This window comes from Cyprinus carpio, chromosome B9 (assembly GCF_018340385.1).
Source record: "Cyprinus carpio isolate SPL01 chromosome B9, ASM1834038v1, whole genome shotgun sequence".
NCBI lineage: Eukaryota > Metazoa > Chordata > Actinopteri > Cypriniformes > Cyprinidae > Cyprinus > Cyprinus carpio.
The window spans coordinates 30,183,194-30,202,847 of NC_056605.1; the positions used below are offsets into that span (position 1 = coordinate 30,183,194).

General features: G+C 33.7%; 1 protein-coding gene across 6 annotated transcripts in view; it reads right to left on the reverse strand.

The window, feature by feature from the left end:
- Positions 1-18,351, reverse strand: part of slc4a10b (solute carrier family 4 member 10b) — a 57,943-nt gene extending 39,592 nt beyond the window's left edge. For 2 of the 6 annotated variants that reach the window (XM_042731884.1, XM_042731886.1), the window contains exon 1: positions 9,185-12,389. In XM_042731884.1, coding sequence (XP_042587818.1) covers positions 9,185-9,223 — 39 coding nt within the window. In that variant the 5' untranslated portion in view covers positions 9,224-12,389. The other 4 variants (XM_042731883.1, XM_042731882.1, XM_042731885.1 and 1 more) reach the window with 4 other exon arrangements.
- Positions 18,352-19,654: the final 1,303 nt, after the last annotated feature.

Sequence of the window (19,654 nt, forward strand, 5' to 3'; positions counted from 1 at the left end):
CCACTGTTTAAAGTCATATTAACTACCAACTAATAAAATGCACATTTGAATGAAGTCTCTTCTGCTCACAAAGGCTGCATTTATTTGATCGAAAATATTGTAAAAACAGTAAAAATGGGAAATATTACTATACTTATATATTGAATATATTGTAAAATATAATTTATTTCTATGATGCAAAGAACTTAGCAGTTTCTTCGGTCTTCAGTGTCACATGATCCTTCAGAAATCATTATAATATGCTGATTCACAGAAAGTTCAAAAGAACAGCATTTACTGAAAAATTTTCTAACATCATGATTGCTGAATAAAAATACTAACCCCAGAATTTTGAAATGACAATATGCAAATTGCTTTGGATGAAAACATCTGCCAACTGAATAAAAATTAAACTGCTTTTCCTCAAGTTAATCAATCACAGTTGGTTGTAATTCCATAGAAGATGTCTATGTACAGTATAAGAGTTTCTATGTGATTATTTAATGCAGGTTTTAAATGTAGCAAACTTCAAATCATTCACTTATGGTTTCATATATTTCATGCAGAAATGCAACTAGAATACAATTATTCATCGCTCAGCTTCAGCACAAAACAAATTAGTGTCATAATGAGATCTTGAGGGAATCTTTAATTAGTGCAAAAGAATAGCTGCTAGTCTAATAAACAAGGTTAAAGCAGTTTCCAGTCAAGATTCCCTTCATGTCAGCGCATAAAGAAAGCAGGCTGGATTTGTGCATTTGTCCTCAACAGACAGCATTACTGACCAGCTGCTAATCACAACAAGCTGGTGTTTTAGCACCTCATTACTGAGAAACACGCAGCATTAAAACAGATGGTGCCGAGCCAAGATCAACCCTCAAAGAAATTACATAAATGCAGAAAAACAGTCTTACCAAAAATAAAAAAAAAACATGTAATACTACTGTTGCACACATACACGCAAACTATGCTAGAATAGAAAATTTCAATATATATGTCAACATTTACACTACCACTCAAAAGTTTGGGGGCAGTACAATTACTTTGTTTTTGAAAGAAGTTAAAACTTTTCTTCCGCAAGGATGCATGAAACTGATCAAAAGTGACAGTAAAGACATTTATAATGTTGCAAAATATTTCTATTTCAAATAATTGCTGTTTTTTTAACTTTACATTTATAAAGTATCCCGAAAAAAGAAAAAAAAACGTATATCAAGGTTTACAAAAATGTTTTCACATTGATAATAATCAGAAATGTTTCTTGAGCAGCAAATCAGCATATTAGAATGATTTCGGAAGATCATGTGACACTGAAGACCGCAGTAATGATGCTGAAAATTCAGCTTTGATCACAAAAATAAATTACGTTTTACAGCAGGGCTAGAGTTTCATGCCTTAGACCTGCCCACTTTGTTATTTTGTTGTTGTTTTTTTGTACTGGCCTTTTCAGTGCCACCTTTGCACTTTCTATTATCCATTTTTTTAACTATTATTTTTTCCTTGCATATCTCCAACAATTAATTATTATTTTTTTGAGTAAGGTCCAAAATAACCTGTCAGAGGAGTCAAAACATAATTATTCATCATTAGGGTTGCCAATTAACTCCAGAAAAGGAAAAAAAGAGCTAATTGTGATTCTTTATCTTATTCTTTAAGAAAATAGTGTTTATTCTTGTAGAAAATAAGTGTTTATTCTTTAAGAAAATAAGGAACAGAATAAGGGATGTTCCAAATATTTGTGCTGTACCATAATGTAGGCTGTCTGCCTGCAGTTAAAAAGTTCTCAGAAATAATCACAATTGTTTTGCTTAACCTATTTATGTACAATGACTCTGAAAAGAATTTTAATGACATACAAAAAATGTCATCGGCCTGAGTATTTTGTACCATTATAGAATTGTGACATGACAAGTGTAGTAATTTAGGAGGTGAAAATACTGTGAAATTACAAATGTGTAACAACTGAAGGTCTATATGAACCGTCTGCCAATAAAGATTTTTTTTAACCAATTGCACTTAAAGTTTTGAACTAAAATACTATTGCGACCAAATAGCCTTTGAATGAATGAAAATGCATATTTTTCAGTTAAAGAAAACTTCTGCTTCTGGTGTTTGGATTTGTTCTTCAATAATGAGGTCCATGTTTAAGAATAGCCTACGTTAGAAGTTACTTTTTTAATGTATTTTTTCCATCTCTGTTTAACAGCATTAACTTACAATGAAAGATGTCTTCCCTCAGTCCCCCAGTTATTTTAAATTGTAATCTTTATCAAATAAATGCAGCCTTGGTCAGGAAAAGAGACATTTAAAACAAGCTTACTGCCCTCAAACTTTTGAATGGTATTGTGTATGAATTTTCTTGGAATTACTTGAATAAACTTCATTCGAAATGTTTAATACAGTATTAAAAATCAAGGCACAAATTGACAATTTTCATTTATATGCATCAATAGCAATAATCAGAAATATTTCTTTTTTCTAAAACATTTTAACATGAAAAATGCCTCTACAGTGGCACATTTTTGAGTGATAATAGAAATGAATCAGACACTGAATCAGAGTTTTTGTTCAAACTGAATCAGGCATTCTGAACTGATTCAAACACAAATTGCACTCTAGCAGTATTTTAGTTAATGATGTTTAAATCAAAGATGTTATTAAAACACAATAGGACCAGATACACATGATTTTGCTTTTAATTCTGACTTCAATATAAAAGATTGGCACCAGATTGATTAATTAAAAAAAAATGATAATGCATGTGATTCACTTTAGAAGAAAGCATCTGCCAAATGCATAAACATAAATGAGATGCAAATCATTTCAATTCCATTCATCTTTTCACCTGCTCTGACAGCTGCTCACTAAAATCCATCCTAAATCTCAAAACTAGCAGCCAAGTCACATTCCTCAGGGCCTTCAGGTAAAACAGTGTGTGTGTGTGTGTGTGTGTGTGTGTGTGTGTGTGTGTGTGTGTGTGTGTGTGTGTGTGTGTGTGTGTGTGTCTCACACAGACAAGAGCTCAAGCTTCACACCCACACACTGACATATTGAAGGAAAAAACCCAAGGGCACCTTCTAGACGACAGAGTGTGTGTGTGTGTGTGTGTGTGTGTGTGCGCGCATATGCACACATGTGTGAGAGTGTAATTGTGTATTATTCCTGTGAACTTATGTAAATGTGTGTAAATGAGCACAGAACTGTAACTTTGATGAGAATCAGACTCACTTACAGCACAATCATACTGATAAATGCTCTTTTGTTTGTGCATAAACGCTGGTCTGTGGTTAACACGGTTTAAAGAGACGTTCAAATTCTGTTCTACAATCCTGGCATATTTTGCATCTGTTATTTTATTTCAATAATCATATTTTCAAAATTGCTTAGAATCAGCACGAGATTACTGTAACAAACAAATCCATAAATCTGGCTAATTATGGAAAAGCACACCTGAATGATTATGAGATTGAAACAAACTTGACGATAGTGATAAATTGATATATACACAGACTTAAAATGGCATAAAATGGCATAAAGTTCAGATATTATTTCTCTGTCACACAAGGCATTCATTCAGATCAGTGTCTTTTGCCCTGCCTAAAATATGAATAGCATGTAGTCTGCATGAGGTCTAATTTCTTTATTCTGAATCCTCATTTTTTATGACAACACTGCCACACGCTCTGCTTCTGTGTGGATCTGCTGCACACATCCTACACTGTGATCCTGTAAAGAGATGACACACTACACTCACTCACAGGTTCATGTGAGGGAACAGAGCAGACACAAGCCTCAATACAGTAAAATAATCATGAGATCTCTTTAAGCTGAAGTGCAGCATCACCAAAATGAAGAGCAAAAATAATGACACTGTCCATCTGCCACTGGTCAAACGAACAAACAGCTGCTCAAACAATCACAACAATGTTTTAAAAATTTCAAAGAGTCACAATATTTACATTTTTTGAAGACATACAGAAATGAAATACACCCAAAAACTCCAGACTAAGCTTTAATATCTCAATTACAAGAAAAAAAGAGATTAAATAGAGAGGAAATAGAGATCTTTGCTAAAGTCTTCTCAGATGTTTCACCGTGAGGAAAAAGCCAATAATGAACAAAAATGTGAGAAATCTATGATATATGATGTCAAATGTTTCTTATCCAATTTTTCCAAGATCTGAACAGCTATCCACATACATTTTATTCAATATCTCTATATCCTTACAATAGCTAAACTTTTATGTTTAATTTTGTTCTTAATAAATTCTGGAAATGCACTACAGTTCAAAATTATGGGGTTGGTAAGTTTTTTTTAAAGCAGTTTTGAAAGAAGTCTCTTCTGCTTCTGCAAGGCTGCATGTAATTGGTCAAAAATACAGTAAAAAGAGTACAATATTATTATCATTTAAAATAAAAGTTTTCTTTGTGAATATACTGTAAAATGGAATGTATTTCTGTGATCCACTCTGAATTTTCAGCATCATTCCTCCAATCTTCAATGTCACATGATCCTTCGGAAATCATTTTAATTAGCTGACACATTTCTGATTATTATCAGTGTTGAAAATGGTTGTGCCATTTCATATTAGAAACCACTTTGAGTAATATACTGTAAATGTTCAAAAGAACAGCATTTATTTTAAATAAAAATTATTTGTAATATTCTAAATGTCTTTACTGTCTTTACTTTTAATTAATGTATCCTTGCTGAATAAAAGCATTCATTTCTTTCGAAAAAAAATAAATAAAAAAAATCTAACTGACCACAAAGTATTGAAGATAGTGTCAAAACTTGAAAGAATCATAAGTCTCCATTAAATACCCCTGAGCTATGACAGAACAACCTCTGAGCAATAAAATGTGGGTGTCTCATAAAGCTGGTCTGTGCGATGGCTATAAATAGCAGCTGTATGTTCTGCATCCTGCAGTCAATACACCTCTCTTTCCTGTCAGATCGATACAGGGTGCAGGTTCCATGTCACCGACCCAATACTTCAGGATGCCTGTACACTCAGATCAATGCTGCTGCCGGCAGCACAGCCCTGCAATGTCATGTTTACAAGGTGCCAGGCTGTTATGAAGAACACTTCTGGACCACAATTTCACTCTAGTGTCTTTGCAAAGGTTTATTTGAATATCCAGCAACCCAACAAAGATTTGTTCTAAGAACATTTTGCTAATGTTCACATGAGAACATTCTGAATGTTCAAAACAACAGTTTTTTGCAAATGTAACCAAATGTTCAATTTTATCACTTTAAAAACATTATGGAAATGTTACTTTAGAATGATGGTTTAACCTTCTAAAACAAGTAACATTTAAAAAAAAAAAAAAAATCACAATGACGTTCCATGAATGATGTATAAACAAAAGATTTTATGCACATTTCAAAAACATTTTTCAAGACCATACTGACTCTGAACAAACATTCTATTTATGTTACTGGAAGAATTTTCAATTAAAACTTTCAGATAACCTTTTCAGAACATTGGCCAAAGTTCAAACATTCTTTTTAAGTTTTGAAAACATTCTGAATGTACTTTGAATGTTCAAAAAAAAAAAAAAGTTTTTTTTGACATTTTAAAAAAAGTTTGTTTAGCAAACGTTACGAAAATATTCAATTTTGATCATTTTGCAAACATAATGAGAATGTTACTTTTAAATGTTAGCTAAACATTCTAAATCGAGTAACATTTAAAAAACGGAATTCAAACCAACGTTCTGTGAACAATGGATAAATAACATTTTATTTATATTTTATTAATAAAAAAAATTTTATGAAGATTTTTAAAGTTATTTTAATATTACTAGATGAAAATCATTCCAAGAACCTTGTCAGAAGTTTAAAAAAGAATGTTTTGCAAATTGTCCCAATTAGTTATGAAACATTCTGAATGTCCTCTGCAACATCCAGCTTTTAAAATATGTATTTTTTTAAATGTTTGTTTCTGCCAACATTATGGAAACATTAAATTTTAAATTTGCAAATTGCAAACATCATGGAAATGTTGCATTTTAATGTCCTCTGTACATTCTGAAACAAGTGACATTTAGAAAATTAAATTCAAAAAACATTTTGAACCAGAAACAAATAATATTATAATAACTTTGTTGCCAGAAGAACGCTTGTTTGTCATTTTTAAAAATGTGTCAGAATGTTGTGAGAATGTTCCCTGTTAGCTTGGAATCAAGCAAACTAGGCATTAAGTTCATAAGCAGAATTGTAGACTTAACTTCGCTATATTTCAGAAAAACCCTCCCGTACACGGCACATAAAAAACAAAACTGTGATTGCCTAGTTAACATGTCAGTCACAGACGCTTCATTTCTTGGCCAGATGAAGCTGCAAAGTGGACGAGACTGATCATCAACATCTTGTTTTTCATGGCTATATTCTCTTGTGGATCAGATAGATTCCAGCTGGCTGAAAGAGACTGCTTTGGTGTAATTTTAGAAGCAACGTATCTGCAAAATAACACTTGAATAATTACAGCTTTTGTTTTCTCAGTATTCAGGTCCATTATTACTGAATATAATCTCACTTTTGTGGACATTTCCAAAGAAAAGAACTTTGGATTTCCCCCAAAATAACAGAAGGAGCAATCAGCTTAATTTTAATGCTGTTTACTTATAGAAAATGGACACAAATTGACATGAAATCCTCTTAGCCACGGGAAAAAATACTTTTGTGCACTTAAACCTTGTGAAAGGATAAACTCACAGAAGATTCTGGGCAAAGTAACATCCAACACTGACCTGCCAAAACACAAAACAGGCTTTACTACTAAATGTTTGAACCAAAGCATGCTGGGATCTATCTATCTATCTATCTATCTATCTATCTATCTATCTATAGAGAGAGAGAGAGAGAGAGAGAGAGAGTCTAAAATAGTCTAAAGTTACAATTTGACCAAAAAATAAGCTATTTTAGACTATTTATTCTACTTACAGCCTTCACTTCCAGAAACATGTCTATGATGCCTTCAAATATGCATTTCATATTTACATAATATAAAACAATAATATAAAATGTTGCTAAGAGACTATAAAAGACTATAAAAGAATGCTGAAGAATGCTTTTTGAGTTAATAGGTGTCTGCAACTGCAGTGCATCATGGGTTTCCAACCAAGTCCACCCTGATCAAAGATATTTTGAACTTCTTTGAACTTCACACGATGAAAGTCATTGGGGTTCAACATTTTTTGGACCCCAACGTTCCTCAAAACACATTCCACGAAATAAAGAAACTCATACAGGTTTGGACTGACATGAGGGTAAGTAAATGATGACAGACTTTTCATTTTTGGTTGAACTATCTCTTTAAAGCAGCATGAGGGCAGTCAGAGAGCGGAGAGATTAGCAAACATCCCGTGATGGTTCGCATTGATTTAATTGGATGAAGCAGATAATCATATTGAACATCCTCAAAGGGCAGATGGAGGAGAATATCACTATAAGCTGCAGCACAGCACATCCATATAGAGCAGTTGAGTGCAGTAAATGCTGTAGCAGCCCATAGATGAGCCAAAGCATGAGGAAAGCATGTTCACTCGGCTGCCATATTTGCAACACCTCCAGGCACATTTTGGCATCCAAGACCAAGTCCTATATACTTCAATGGGTAAATCCTAAAATCTCAAAAACTGCTTGGCGAACTGTCTCATATATTGTTTCTTGAGACTAAATAGCATTAAAAAGGCTTATACTGTATAATATAACATGCAGTCAATGTGCAAGCCCAGCAAACTTTTACTTACATTTATTAAAAGTTACATAAATGTTAGGACATAACGTTCTTAAAATAATGTTTATGGAACATTCTTATAACTTTATTAATATGATATACATTCTCATAATGTTGAGTGAAAACGTTCTTAGAACAACATTCTCACAATGTCCTCATAATGTTATTTGTACTTGTTGAATGTTCTAAGAAATGTTTTTTGTAGCCATTAAATATTATTCTATATTCTAATAACAAAACCATAATGCATTGCGACAAGCTTTTAGCTATGCAAGACTGAATTATTATTGTTAACTAAAACTAAAACTATGAAAAATCTTTTTGCTACTTGAAATAAAATAACTGAAATAAAACAAAATATTAAAAAGTGAAACTTATTTTTATTTCAGCTCGTTGCCAATGCAACATTTTCGTTTAGCTTTACTAGAAAAGCACTAATAAAACTAGTAAAACGAATAAACTGAAATTTCTAAATATTATATAGACAAAAACTAATAAAAATTACAAAAAAAAACATATCGGCGATACTAAAATAACACTGGTGTTGACTTAATATTTGTAAAATAGTTAATTTTTCATTCAACTGACGCATTTTTAACCTATAATTTTCAGCATTTAATGAAATATTTTTAGTTAGCATTTCTTTCACTTATTATGTCATCTAAAAAAAAGAAAAATTGTTGCATTATGGGATTATTGTCTTCTACACAAAGCAAAAATTTAACCAAAAGAAGGCTTCTTAGAACATTTTGGAATATTATAATATTTATAATAATGCCTTCTAAATGCTGTGTAGGTAGTAACTACACTCTCCGAAAAAATATACAAAGCTGTCAATGAGATGGTACCCTAAGGTACAAAAGCTAAAAGGAACATCTGTACCTTATTTAGCCCTAAATGGTACATATTAGTTCTTTGAAAGTACTTAGTACCTAAAGTGTAAATATTTATACCTTGAAAGGGTAACATCCCAGTGATAGTTTTGTACCTTTATTTCTTATAGTATACAGTCCTAGAAAGAAGGCGAGGGATGAAGCAGTGTCAGAGATCTGTGCTGGATTTATGGGAGGTCTTGGCCGACATCTGCAGCATGTAACCTGCTTCTTACTGTAGCAGCAGAGGCTTCCTGCACCCCTCCTCCACAGCACTAACAGTGCATCTGATCAACGACATTCAGCCTGCAGAAAACACACTGCATCCTCTGCGATACACAGACTACATCACCCACAATTCTGTAGTGCACTACTGCAGTTTGCACTATTGCACACTGTTCAAACAACAGCTAAATTTAATTCTCTAAATCATGCATATTATCTGGCAATATTAGTACTGAAATACCACAATCAAGGGCATGATAAAAATGCATGCATTTTCTAAATCCTAGAACTTGGCAGTGTTTGCATGCAGCAGATGCCACTAAAACCTGAACTCGAGTAAAACCAGCATGCCGCTCATACCTGAGAATCCAGTCGGCTGTAAAGATCCAAATTCTGCATGTCCCTGGTGTTTTTCACTCCAGATTGAGTCAGGACGGTTTCACCTCATGCAGCATGCGCTTCAACTGATGTCCAACTTCAGCACATTCACACACACACACACACTCATGCATGCACACACTCACACACACAGCGATTACAGCAGTGACATCAGCAGCGTCTCTCTAATACAAACTTACACTGTCTTTATCTCATTCTGTCTCTCTCTCTCTCTCTCTCTCTCATAGGGAGGGACTGCTTCTCTTCCCGGTGTTGCACCAGTGTTTTCTGCTCGCCTCCTCCCCAGAGGCATGTTGGGAGTGGACTGCTGACCTGTCAGAAGTGGCCTGACCTTGTTCTCTTGCTCTCACTCTCTCTTTATACACACGGTTCTCACCTATGAGGTCTAATATACCTGGAGAAAACTATCTGCTTGCATTTCCATTCATCTCAGTGGCAGTTCTTGGCATGTGTGTGACTCCCTGGAAAAACTATTTGAGCCAATCACCAAAAATATGACTTGTCAATCTAAAGTCACAGGAACACAACGGCTGACTGATTGACCCTTCACTAGTGACTATCCTGAGCTGTAACATTACAGACAGCAGACAGTGAAAAATATAAGTCTATTTCAGAATTTTAGGTGACTCCAATATACACGCACAAAACATGTATTGAGAGTCCAAAAGCATAGATTGCATGATGATGCTTATTAGAATGCAGTTAGAATGAACATATGATTCAAGTTATGAAAGCAAAAAATATCCCTGTATGGGTTTTATATATATATATATATGCCTAATGCCCAAGTAAGAAAATGGGATGCACCACAAGCAGTGCATCAGGCCATAACTCGTCTGAAACACCAAGAGGTGGTGGGATTGATACAGCATGGAAGGGCAAGCTTCGGATGGACAACATCAACCAGCATGTTGTCCAAAGCCACAAAGATAGAGAGGAAAAGACTGATTGTTCAGGAGGTCATGAAGGAGAAAGAGGAAAGCTACAAAGCTGTGAGCCGATCCCAGCAACGGAAATGGGCGACCTGGGAGGCCATAATCAACAGGCCCACAAATGGGCTGATCTGTGGAAGCTGCCCCAAACACGGTTACGTTTCCTGATCAGGGCCACATATGATACCCTCCCAAGCCCCCAAAACCTGCACCACTGGTACGGCATAAAAGAGTTTCACCAGCTCTGTGACCACCAGAGTCCCAGTCTACAACATATCCTCTCTGGCTGTAAGGCTGCTCTGAACCAGGTCCGGCACGGGTGGTGCCACGACCACGTCCTGCAGAAGCTAGCAGAGGTCATTGAAGCACGCAGACTTGAAGTGAGCAAAGCCAGCATGTCAACATCATACCAGCCTATTCAATTTGTCAGGCATGGGGGAGAGGTGCTAAGCAGCTTCATACGGGAGAGGTCCCTGTTGTCACCGGGAGGTGAGTGGGACCTGAGAGCCGATCTTGGTTGCCAATTGAAGTTCCCACAGCAGATTGTCATAACATCTCTTCGACCTGACATTGTAATCTGGTCTGCCACAACAAAGACTGTCATCATGCCCGAACTAACTGTGCCATGGCAAGATGGAATGGAGGCAGCATTTGAGATGGAAAGGGAGAAGTATGCAGAGCTTGCATCAGATGGAGGCGCTGGTGTGCTCACTTGCTCTTAAAATACTCCCTCATTTTTGGTCATACAGATAAGAGTAAAACATCTTTCAAATCTGTAAAGATTCTACGTTTATTTGTGTGCACTCACAATAATAAAAGCAAACAAAATGCGCTTTCTGCCGCCTCGGTCTCTGTGAACACGAGCGCTAAATTCTGTGCATATACTGTTACAAACATTAAACATATATCTATAGAGAGTTATATATATCCTCCATAAATCCTCCATGAAATTCTAACTTAAGCATATGCTTTTATCTAAATTGACTTATAAATGACAAACTTCTCATCATTCTGTTATGTAAGTTCATCCAATGTTGACTAGTAATATACTTGATTTAAACAATAGTTCAATGTATTTAACTAACAGTCAAGTACAGTATGCTGTTCTATTGGAATCAATTTTGAGTCAAGGATTCTCATTTGTATTGAATGGCTTCTTTTGTGGAGTTCTTTAAATCAGTCACACAGGCTTTGTTTCTGTGTTTAAAACCAGCAAGAAATGTAATGAAATGTGATGCAGGAAACTTGAGACAGGTTAAACTTTTAACATGATGTTAAAATGGTTTTGGAACAGAGTTCTTCTGAGTAAGTTTTACTACATTCAGCAAGAATGATGTCTAGTTGATAAAGTATAACTACCTAATAGTGTTTCCACGGCTGTTCCAGGTCCACAATTTGTAAAATTCCCTACTATCCTGTATGAAAAGCAATACTCTGAAAACCGTTCATCCTTCACCTTTTTCTGCCCCTGTCTGACGAGAGTACAGGCGTTTGCTTGTGTAACACAGATTCAGCACAAAAACAGAAGCAGATCAAACGCTCTCAGACGAGAGGAGATTCGATTTGAGTGTCAGCATCTCGCTGATCTTCTCCTGGGATTCTACTCATTTCAAAAAAGTGCTGTCTACCGAAACAATACATAAATGATACATTTCAAGAAAATAACCACCAAAAAGCCAATGGCAGCTTATCTAATAATGCTGCATTGTAAGATCAACAGAGAATGATTTCGAAACATGCCATAAAGCTCTGATAAGCAACCAGATTACTGTAACTACGCATCTGGTGATGTTTCAAGGTCTTTTCTGACTAAAATCCTGCAGATTTGAGCATGTGGTGAGCAGTGTCCTTTGACAGATGACAGATTTATAACTTCTGTGACCTTTTGGTGTCTAGAAGCTTCAGTGCTGCTGAGAGCATGAGCTGCATACTGAGATAAAATGGCATGAGGAAGAAACTGCTGCAGCAGGACTTTAAGCATACTGTGATTTAAGGTTTTGACTGCTTGTAGATTTGGATGGCAATGACTTCTCATTCCTCAGTCACGGTGATTAGATTGAATAATGTCAGATGCACTGAAAATTATTTATGCTGACAGCAGGTTCTGGAACAGCATTCCTGGACCTTCGGATCAAAATATTTTGGCAGTTTCTTTGTCAGTCCAATCCATGTATGCTCCAGTCCGGTATGTGTGATATATCAACCATCATAAAATACAAAGTGTATTAAATATTTCGACTTACCACACTTTGTCTTCCAGGAGAAGTGACCACCTGCAAAATACAAATATTTACAGATCAAATCCCTGTCATTTGTTTTTACTCACTCTAATAATTGCTGTTCATTAATTAGCACATTACAGCATTCACACATATTCAGGACTTCTTCATAATCTTCTGATTTGTGTCAGCACAGTGCACAATGTGTCAAGTAATATTTATATATTTTTTTTTTTCATTTTAAGAGTATGCATAGGGGCTGCACTATTTTAGAGGAAATCTAAAATAATAATAATAATAATTATTATAAAAATATAGTAATATGTCTTATTTGTTTTTTTCTAGTAATTTTAATACTACTACTAATATTAAAATAATTATTTTTGAATATTTTGATCATAATAATTGTTATTATTGTTATTATTAAAATATAGCAATATTTCTTATTTATCTAGTAATTTAAATAGTAATTAATACATTACTAGAACTGCAAGAAATATTACAAATTTAGTAATAATAAGCTGCTTATGTATAAATGAACACAGTGCTGCGCTTTACTCTGACACATGCAGTGCATATATTTATTTATTTAATCACAGTTTTTGTGATTTGATAATCGCACTAAGCCATATTGTGATTTCGGTTTTACTTTGACTAATCATGCAGCCCTACAATGCATTTAATTTTTTACTTATTATTTTTAAGGAAAAACACAGTAATGAGGGGTTTGTAATTTAAGATATAACCCATAACACTGCTGATCAGACAACATTAACTTTACAGTTAAAAACCTGTAAATGGTGAATCTGACCATTCTTTCAGTTCATTATCTAATGAAGCTTAGTCACAGGCTTGCAACTGTGGGATTGTGGGATTGACAGCAGAGCGCAGCAAGTGGTCAGAGCATCAGAAAGTTGTGAATTGCTGAACTTTATGCAAATGACAGGCAAGCTCTGTCAAACGCATTTCAAAATCTGAAAAAGTGACGCAAATGCATTTAATTCAGATTTAAAATGACATTTGCATGCTTTCATTGCAGCTAAACTGTGGCTGGGTTTGCAAAAGCATATTAAACAAACACCATATAGTTTGAGCATTCACAATAATGCATGCACATGTACATTTACAGGAAATAAAACTGCACATATCAGGCATTTTGGACAGCACTGAGTGAATTTCTTCTGGTTTTAATTTTATTTTACCCCATAAAAAAAGAGAGGACATGTTTAACAGAGGAAGTGCCAGGACATCTTCCCTTTCAAACACAATAATCCTGGATATCCAAAGAGCACCAATTAGTTTTAAAGTGACCTCAGAAGCCTTGCATATATGCTTAATCTCTGCTAAAGGCCATTACATGAGCATCTCTAGCGGATTATCCAAAAACATTACTAGAAGACTTAGGATAGATATTTATTCTACTCATACATATCAGTATATTCATACTGAGATTACGAGCTACAACCGATTTGTCCAAACAATATGCTTAATTGGATCTCATCTATCATCATCTCGGAGGCACAATTGACCTGCTTCAGCGTGACATAATCGCTATCAAAATGCAGTTTCACGGTTTATTTTCCATTAAGCAATAATAAGCAGCTTTGTCCGTGTGCTCGGCGGGAAATGTTTTTCCGTGTAATCTGAATAATAAAGCTTAGCTTTGTCTTAGCAGAGAGCTTTGCAAAAGCCACCATTATATTGTCCTGTGATACGTGAGGGACGAAACCCAATTGAAAGATCTTCTTCATGTGCTAAACTTTCATATATCTGTGGTTTAGACATATACGTACAGTTTAAAATGCAATAATGGTTTCAAATTCATAAATTATGAAATGAGCTCAATAAATAATGTAAATAAAGACCAAGTACTAAAGTACTTCATTAAATACATGTCTACACGTTCATGACTAGTTTTTTTTTTTTTTTTTTGACCTTTTAAATCACGAATATCATTTTAACGTCTTACTCCATTTAACATTTCAACTAACTCTGCCATGTCAGAAAAAAGGTCAATATATATTAAAGATATTTTAAAGAAAATAACTGACCTTAACACATAATCATAAGGGTCTACAGGGGTCCTTTTTATGATGCCATTTCCTGTTTTATGACTTTGTCATATGACCCAGAAATGTCTTTACACCACACTGACTTTGATTTGGCAGACAAAAGTTTTAATATTAATATTATATATTTATATAAATTATATAAACAATTAATAACTAAATAAAAATAAAAAATATTATCAATTTATATTGAATAATATTTAATTTAATATTTTAATAATAAAAATATTTATATATTAAAATAAAAAAAATTGATAAATATATAAATATTTGAAAATGTTATATATTATAAAATATTTAATAATATTTTACATTTATATGAATTTGTTTTATTGCTTTTACCCAAATAATTCTAAAAATAATAATAATAATAAAATAATAAAATACACCAAACCACTTAATTTACTGTTACACCAAAACCTTTGTTAAAGTGCTACCATTATAAAATACATATAAAAACTTAATTTTAAATCAATAACATGACTAAGGTTTATTCAAGTCACTGTCTGTATAAATTAATTTTTTATATATTTTTGAACAATTTAATAGATCCAGATGGAAAAAGTCACAAATCCTTAAATAAAACGTGCAGATAAAAAAAAAAAAAATCACAAATCCTTAAATAACACGTGCTGTAAATGAAAAGCATCACACAAATTACTGATACCTCAAATAATCCTAACTACACGTGTGCTGGTGTGCTTTAAACACAAACCTGATCAAGACTGTTTAAGGGTCATTCAAAAGCTGCTTTTCTGCCAACACTGGATCAATAATGAAAAGAAACGTTCTGAGGTGATTAGAGGTGCTTGTCTGAATGATTAAACTTATACTTGTAGAAAGTACAAGTCTTCAACACACACAAACACACTCAGCCGCTCAGGGTCACTGGGTTTGGTCTAAAGGGACTTTGAATTCAGTTTCAGTTAACCCTGTAAAGCCTGACAAAAATAATAGTCAGTTTTTTAATGGAACAGTTTATCGGTTAAACATTTTATTTTTGTTGAGTTTCTAAATTATGGCTCGTATAGGCTGTTATAGTGAGAATATGGTGGAAGAACACCTTAATTTTATTCAGAGGCCCAAAATGAGCAAACATATTTGGTACAGATGCTAAAATATTTATATGGGCAAAAAGTAAGAAGAAATTCTGAGATCTTCATGACAGTATAACAGAATACTTACATAAAATGATATAAATATCAGTTTTCACACTGCATGTCCAATAATATGTCTTAGTAAGATGATATTCCAATGCTTAGTTTTAGGGTCCAAAAATATAATGCAATGCAATTCAATGATTGAGAGAAGCCTGATGATCATATTTGATAATCACACTCGAACGTGATTTTTCTAAAAAATGATCTATGGATAATCAAGTAAACCAAAACTGCTTCAGTCCAGTAAGTGTTCACATACTTCTGTAAGTTAATGGTCTGATTCTGCTGTGATTTAAGCCCTTTCTGTATCATACTTGCTGAGATACATATTTAGAAACTTCTTCATCTCACTCAGTCAGAAACCCGTCTCAGAAATAAACCACAGCCAGGCTTGGAAGCCATTTGTCACGTCTAACAAAAATAGAGTCCACTGCAGCTGGACAAGTGCAAATGAGCTCTAGCCTGATAAATCTAGGCCTGTCTGAGATGCTCCAGCAGCATCTACTGCAACATCACTTTTAGATTTAGAAAGCACAGGAAAAATAACATTAAGACATGTGCTAGCTAAAGATTAAGTAAATGTGACCCTCCTTCAAACCCAAAAATAAAGAATTTTAAAAATTGCAAAAAATAAACAAAACAAATAAAAGTTATTAATAATAATAATAAAAATATCATTCATACACTGCCGCTCAAAAGTCTGGGATCAGTAGGATTTTTATTGTTTTTAAAGAAGTTTCTTCTTCTCATCAAGGCTGCATTTATTTGATCAAAAATACAGAAAAAAAAACATTAATATTGTGAAATATTATTGCAATTTAAAATAATGGTTTTCTATCTTAATATACTTCAAAATATATTTTATTCCTGTGATATAATGCTGTATTTTCAGCATCGTTACTCCAGTCTTCAGTGTCACATGATCCTTCAGAAATCATTCTACCTAATAATCATAATCAATGATTGAAACAGTTGTGCTGCTTAATATTTTTTTGGAAACTGTGATACTTTTGTCAAGATAGTTTGATGAATAAAAAGTTAAAAAGATAATTTATTTAAAATAGAAATCTTTTGTAACAATAGAAGTCTTTACTATCACTTTGTATCAATTTAGCACATCCTTGCTGAATAAAAGTATTAATTTCTTTAAAAAAAAAAAGAAAGAAAAAAAATGTACTAACCCCAAACTTTTAAACAGTAGTGTATATTGTTACAAAAGAATTGTATATATATTCAGTATATATATATAACATATAACTGTATTTTTGATCAAATAAATGCAGCCTTGATGAGCAGAAAAAAGTTCTTTAAAAAACAATAAAAATCCTACTGATCCCAAACTTTTGAGCGACAGTGTATGGTGTGTGTGTAATTTAATATACAACATTCAATTAAAAATAAACCGTTTTAAATGCTAAATATTAAACACTAAATAAATAGAATTATTAATGCAAATATTATTATATATTAACAAAATATTTTATGTATTTTAAAAATTATTTTATATACAAAATACATAAAAATAATCTTAATATTTGAATAGCAATTATAAAAAAAAAAACAGTAAAATATCTGTACAATTTGAGGGATAAATGTGCTTATTTGATATGAAAATGTCACAGTGTAAAAAACAATATTATAATCCTATTATGAAGCCCATTAAAACGTACAATAGTTACATAGTTATACTTAAATATAATTATTTTATTTTTTTACATTTAATCAAGCTGCATTATTTTCATGACAACTGAACAGCTTCTCATTACTGTACTACTATTATTTCTACTGTACTACAGTAAAAAGTTACTGAATTACAATCAATCATTGTACTGCAGTAAGTATAATATAATTATTAAAATAAAAAAATTAAAGACAGTCCATCAAATATTTCCATGATGTAGGCTACAATATAAATAACACGTCATACTCCTTCACATTACAGTAATGAGAATTTGGCAGGAAATGTAGGCCTATGCTTAATATTCATGAAAAATGCAATGCAAACTTCAATAGGCTTCTTTTTTTCTCATGCATAATATAATCTCTTCTTTCTGCTGATTTTTCCTCGCATCTGAGTTTGCTCAAGTTCACTCTAGTTACAAATCCACTTTCTCAAGATCTCATTTAATGACGTTTAATGCATCTTGCATGTAAATACAAACATTTTACGTTAAAATAATTTACGATGCACCTGTGAAAGCATCTGCAACATGTACTGCAGCAGAATGCAACTGTAACATGCGTGTCTCCTTCGAACTGCAGAGACGCATAAAACGCACGAGCGTAAGTCACTCAGTCAAAGTCAAGGTCTGTCACGCACGCACGCATCGTACGATCCGACACGATGCCGCGCGCTGCAACGTTAACGCGGCTGATTAAAGAGCGTCTTACCGCGGGCAGCAGAGGCTCCAATTGTGCGCCTTGGTCCTTCAAGTCCATCTTCTGTACCTGTAGATCAGCTCCAGTGTGTGTAGTGCGTAGTGCGTACTGCGTGCAGCGTCGCCGATCAGCGCAGATGATGTGCTCACATATTTAGTGCAGTCATTTTATCACAGTGCTCACTCATAAGGGCGCGTGTAGCTGCTCTGTGACGCAGCAGTGGGTAGTAGCACTTAAACGCCACAGAGGAGAGGGCATTATGTTATAGTGCCTCGAAATTTGTCAGGACTGGGCCTTATGAGAGAGATTACAGAGGCATTTTCAACAAATAACTAGGGCAAAGTACAAAGCAACACTAGTGCTCAGTTTGTCTGCGTCTTAATAACTTGGAGATTAAGTCAAAAGTCTAATTGCACAATCTGAATACCAGTTCACAGGTGTCTTAAAGGGATAGTTCACTCAAAACTAAAAATTTTCTCATTTCCTAGCTTATTTCTAATAAAATATAAAACAAAAGATGTGTTTTTGTCCATATGAGAGTTTCAGAAAGTTTGTTTCACAGAGGAAAGAAAGTCACAGAAGTTTGGAAGAAATTTGTGGTTTAACAAATGGCAGTTTTCATTAGCATATTTGGTTTGCATCCTAGTGCAAATAGTAAAATGATTAGCATTTTTATTTTATTCGGTTGGCTAGATGGTTACACTTGTTCTGAGAAAAGTCTTGTGAGATTTACATGCGATATTCATGCACAGGTCGACTATTCAGTGAATAGATTTAATAAATAAATATTCTCAGGAAATTTCTGCTGGCCGAAAACAGCGGTTTAAGATTTTTCTACATTATCCTTTCCTATTTCACCGTCTCATGACTATATTGCTTTGTTTATGTATAATGACAACATCTCATAGTGACAACTTACCTCTCTAGTGTGACAACATGCCCCGCTGTGAGATCAGTATTTAGTGAGCACCTTTTGTTCCTGGAAAGTAATGGTAAAAATGTTCAATAGCTTTAGACTTTAAGGTTTGCATCTATACAGAAACTGACTGGAGTAAACGTGTGCCAACAGGTCTCCCCTTATAATAAGATGTCTCGTATTATAAAATTTATACTTTCTTCTTTATAATAACTCTGTCTGGTTTGTTCAGAAACCACATGAGAGTCACGATCAGTGCAGTGGTTTCACATTATGAGCCAACAAAACTCCTGCTGCGCTTTTAAATCTGCCATCTGCACTGCATTGTCAGGCCTGCACTATGGCTCAACTTATTTATTATTTGGGTGAAGCCGAAATAAAAGAAATCCTGGACCATCTTAAAGCTGTTTTTTTACATCATCTACAGTAACAGCCTCCTGCTCATATACAGAATTTGGACATTTAAATCAAACTTGTGTTTTAATTTCATTGCATTAGACAGCACAATCAAACCAGTTATTGCTTGTGTTCAAATGTTGCATTGGTACTTATTTGTTCAATTTTCTTTATAATTTTGTTAACTTTTTTTTAATAACTGCCACTTAATTTGATATTTTTGTTATCTAATGCAAAAAAAATTTTATATTTTATGGATTAAACACGGTATATAATTAAACTAGAATTCAATCATATTACATAGTACATCATTATTAATAATAGTGTATAATCACGTTACCATATAATGCAAGTGTCTTT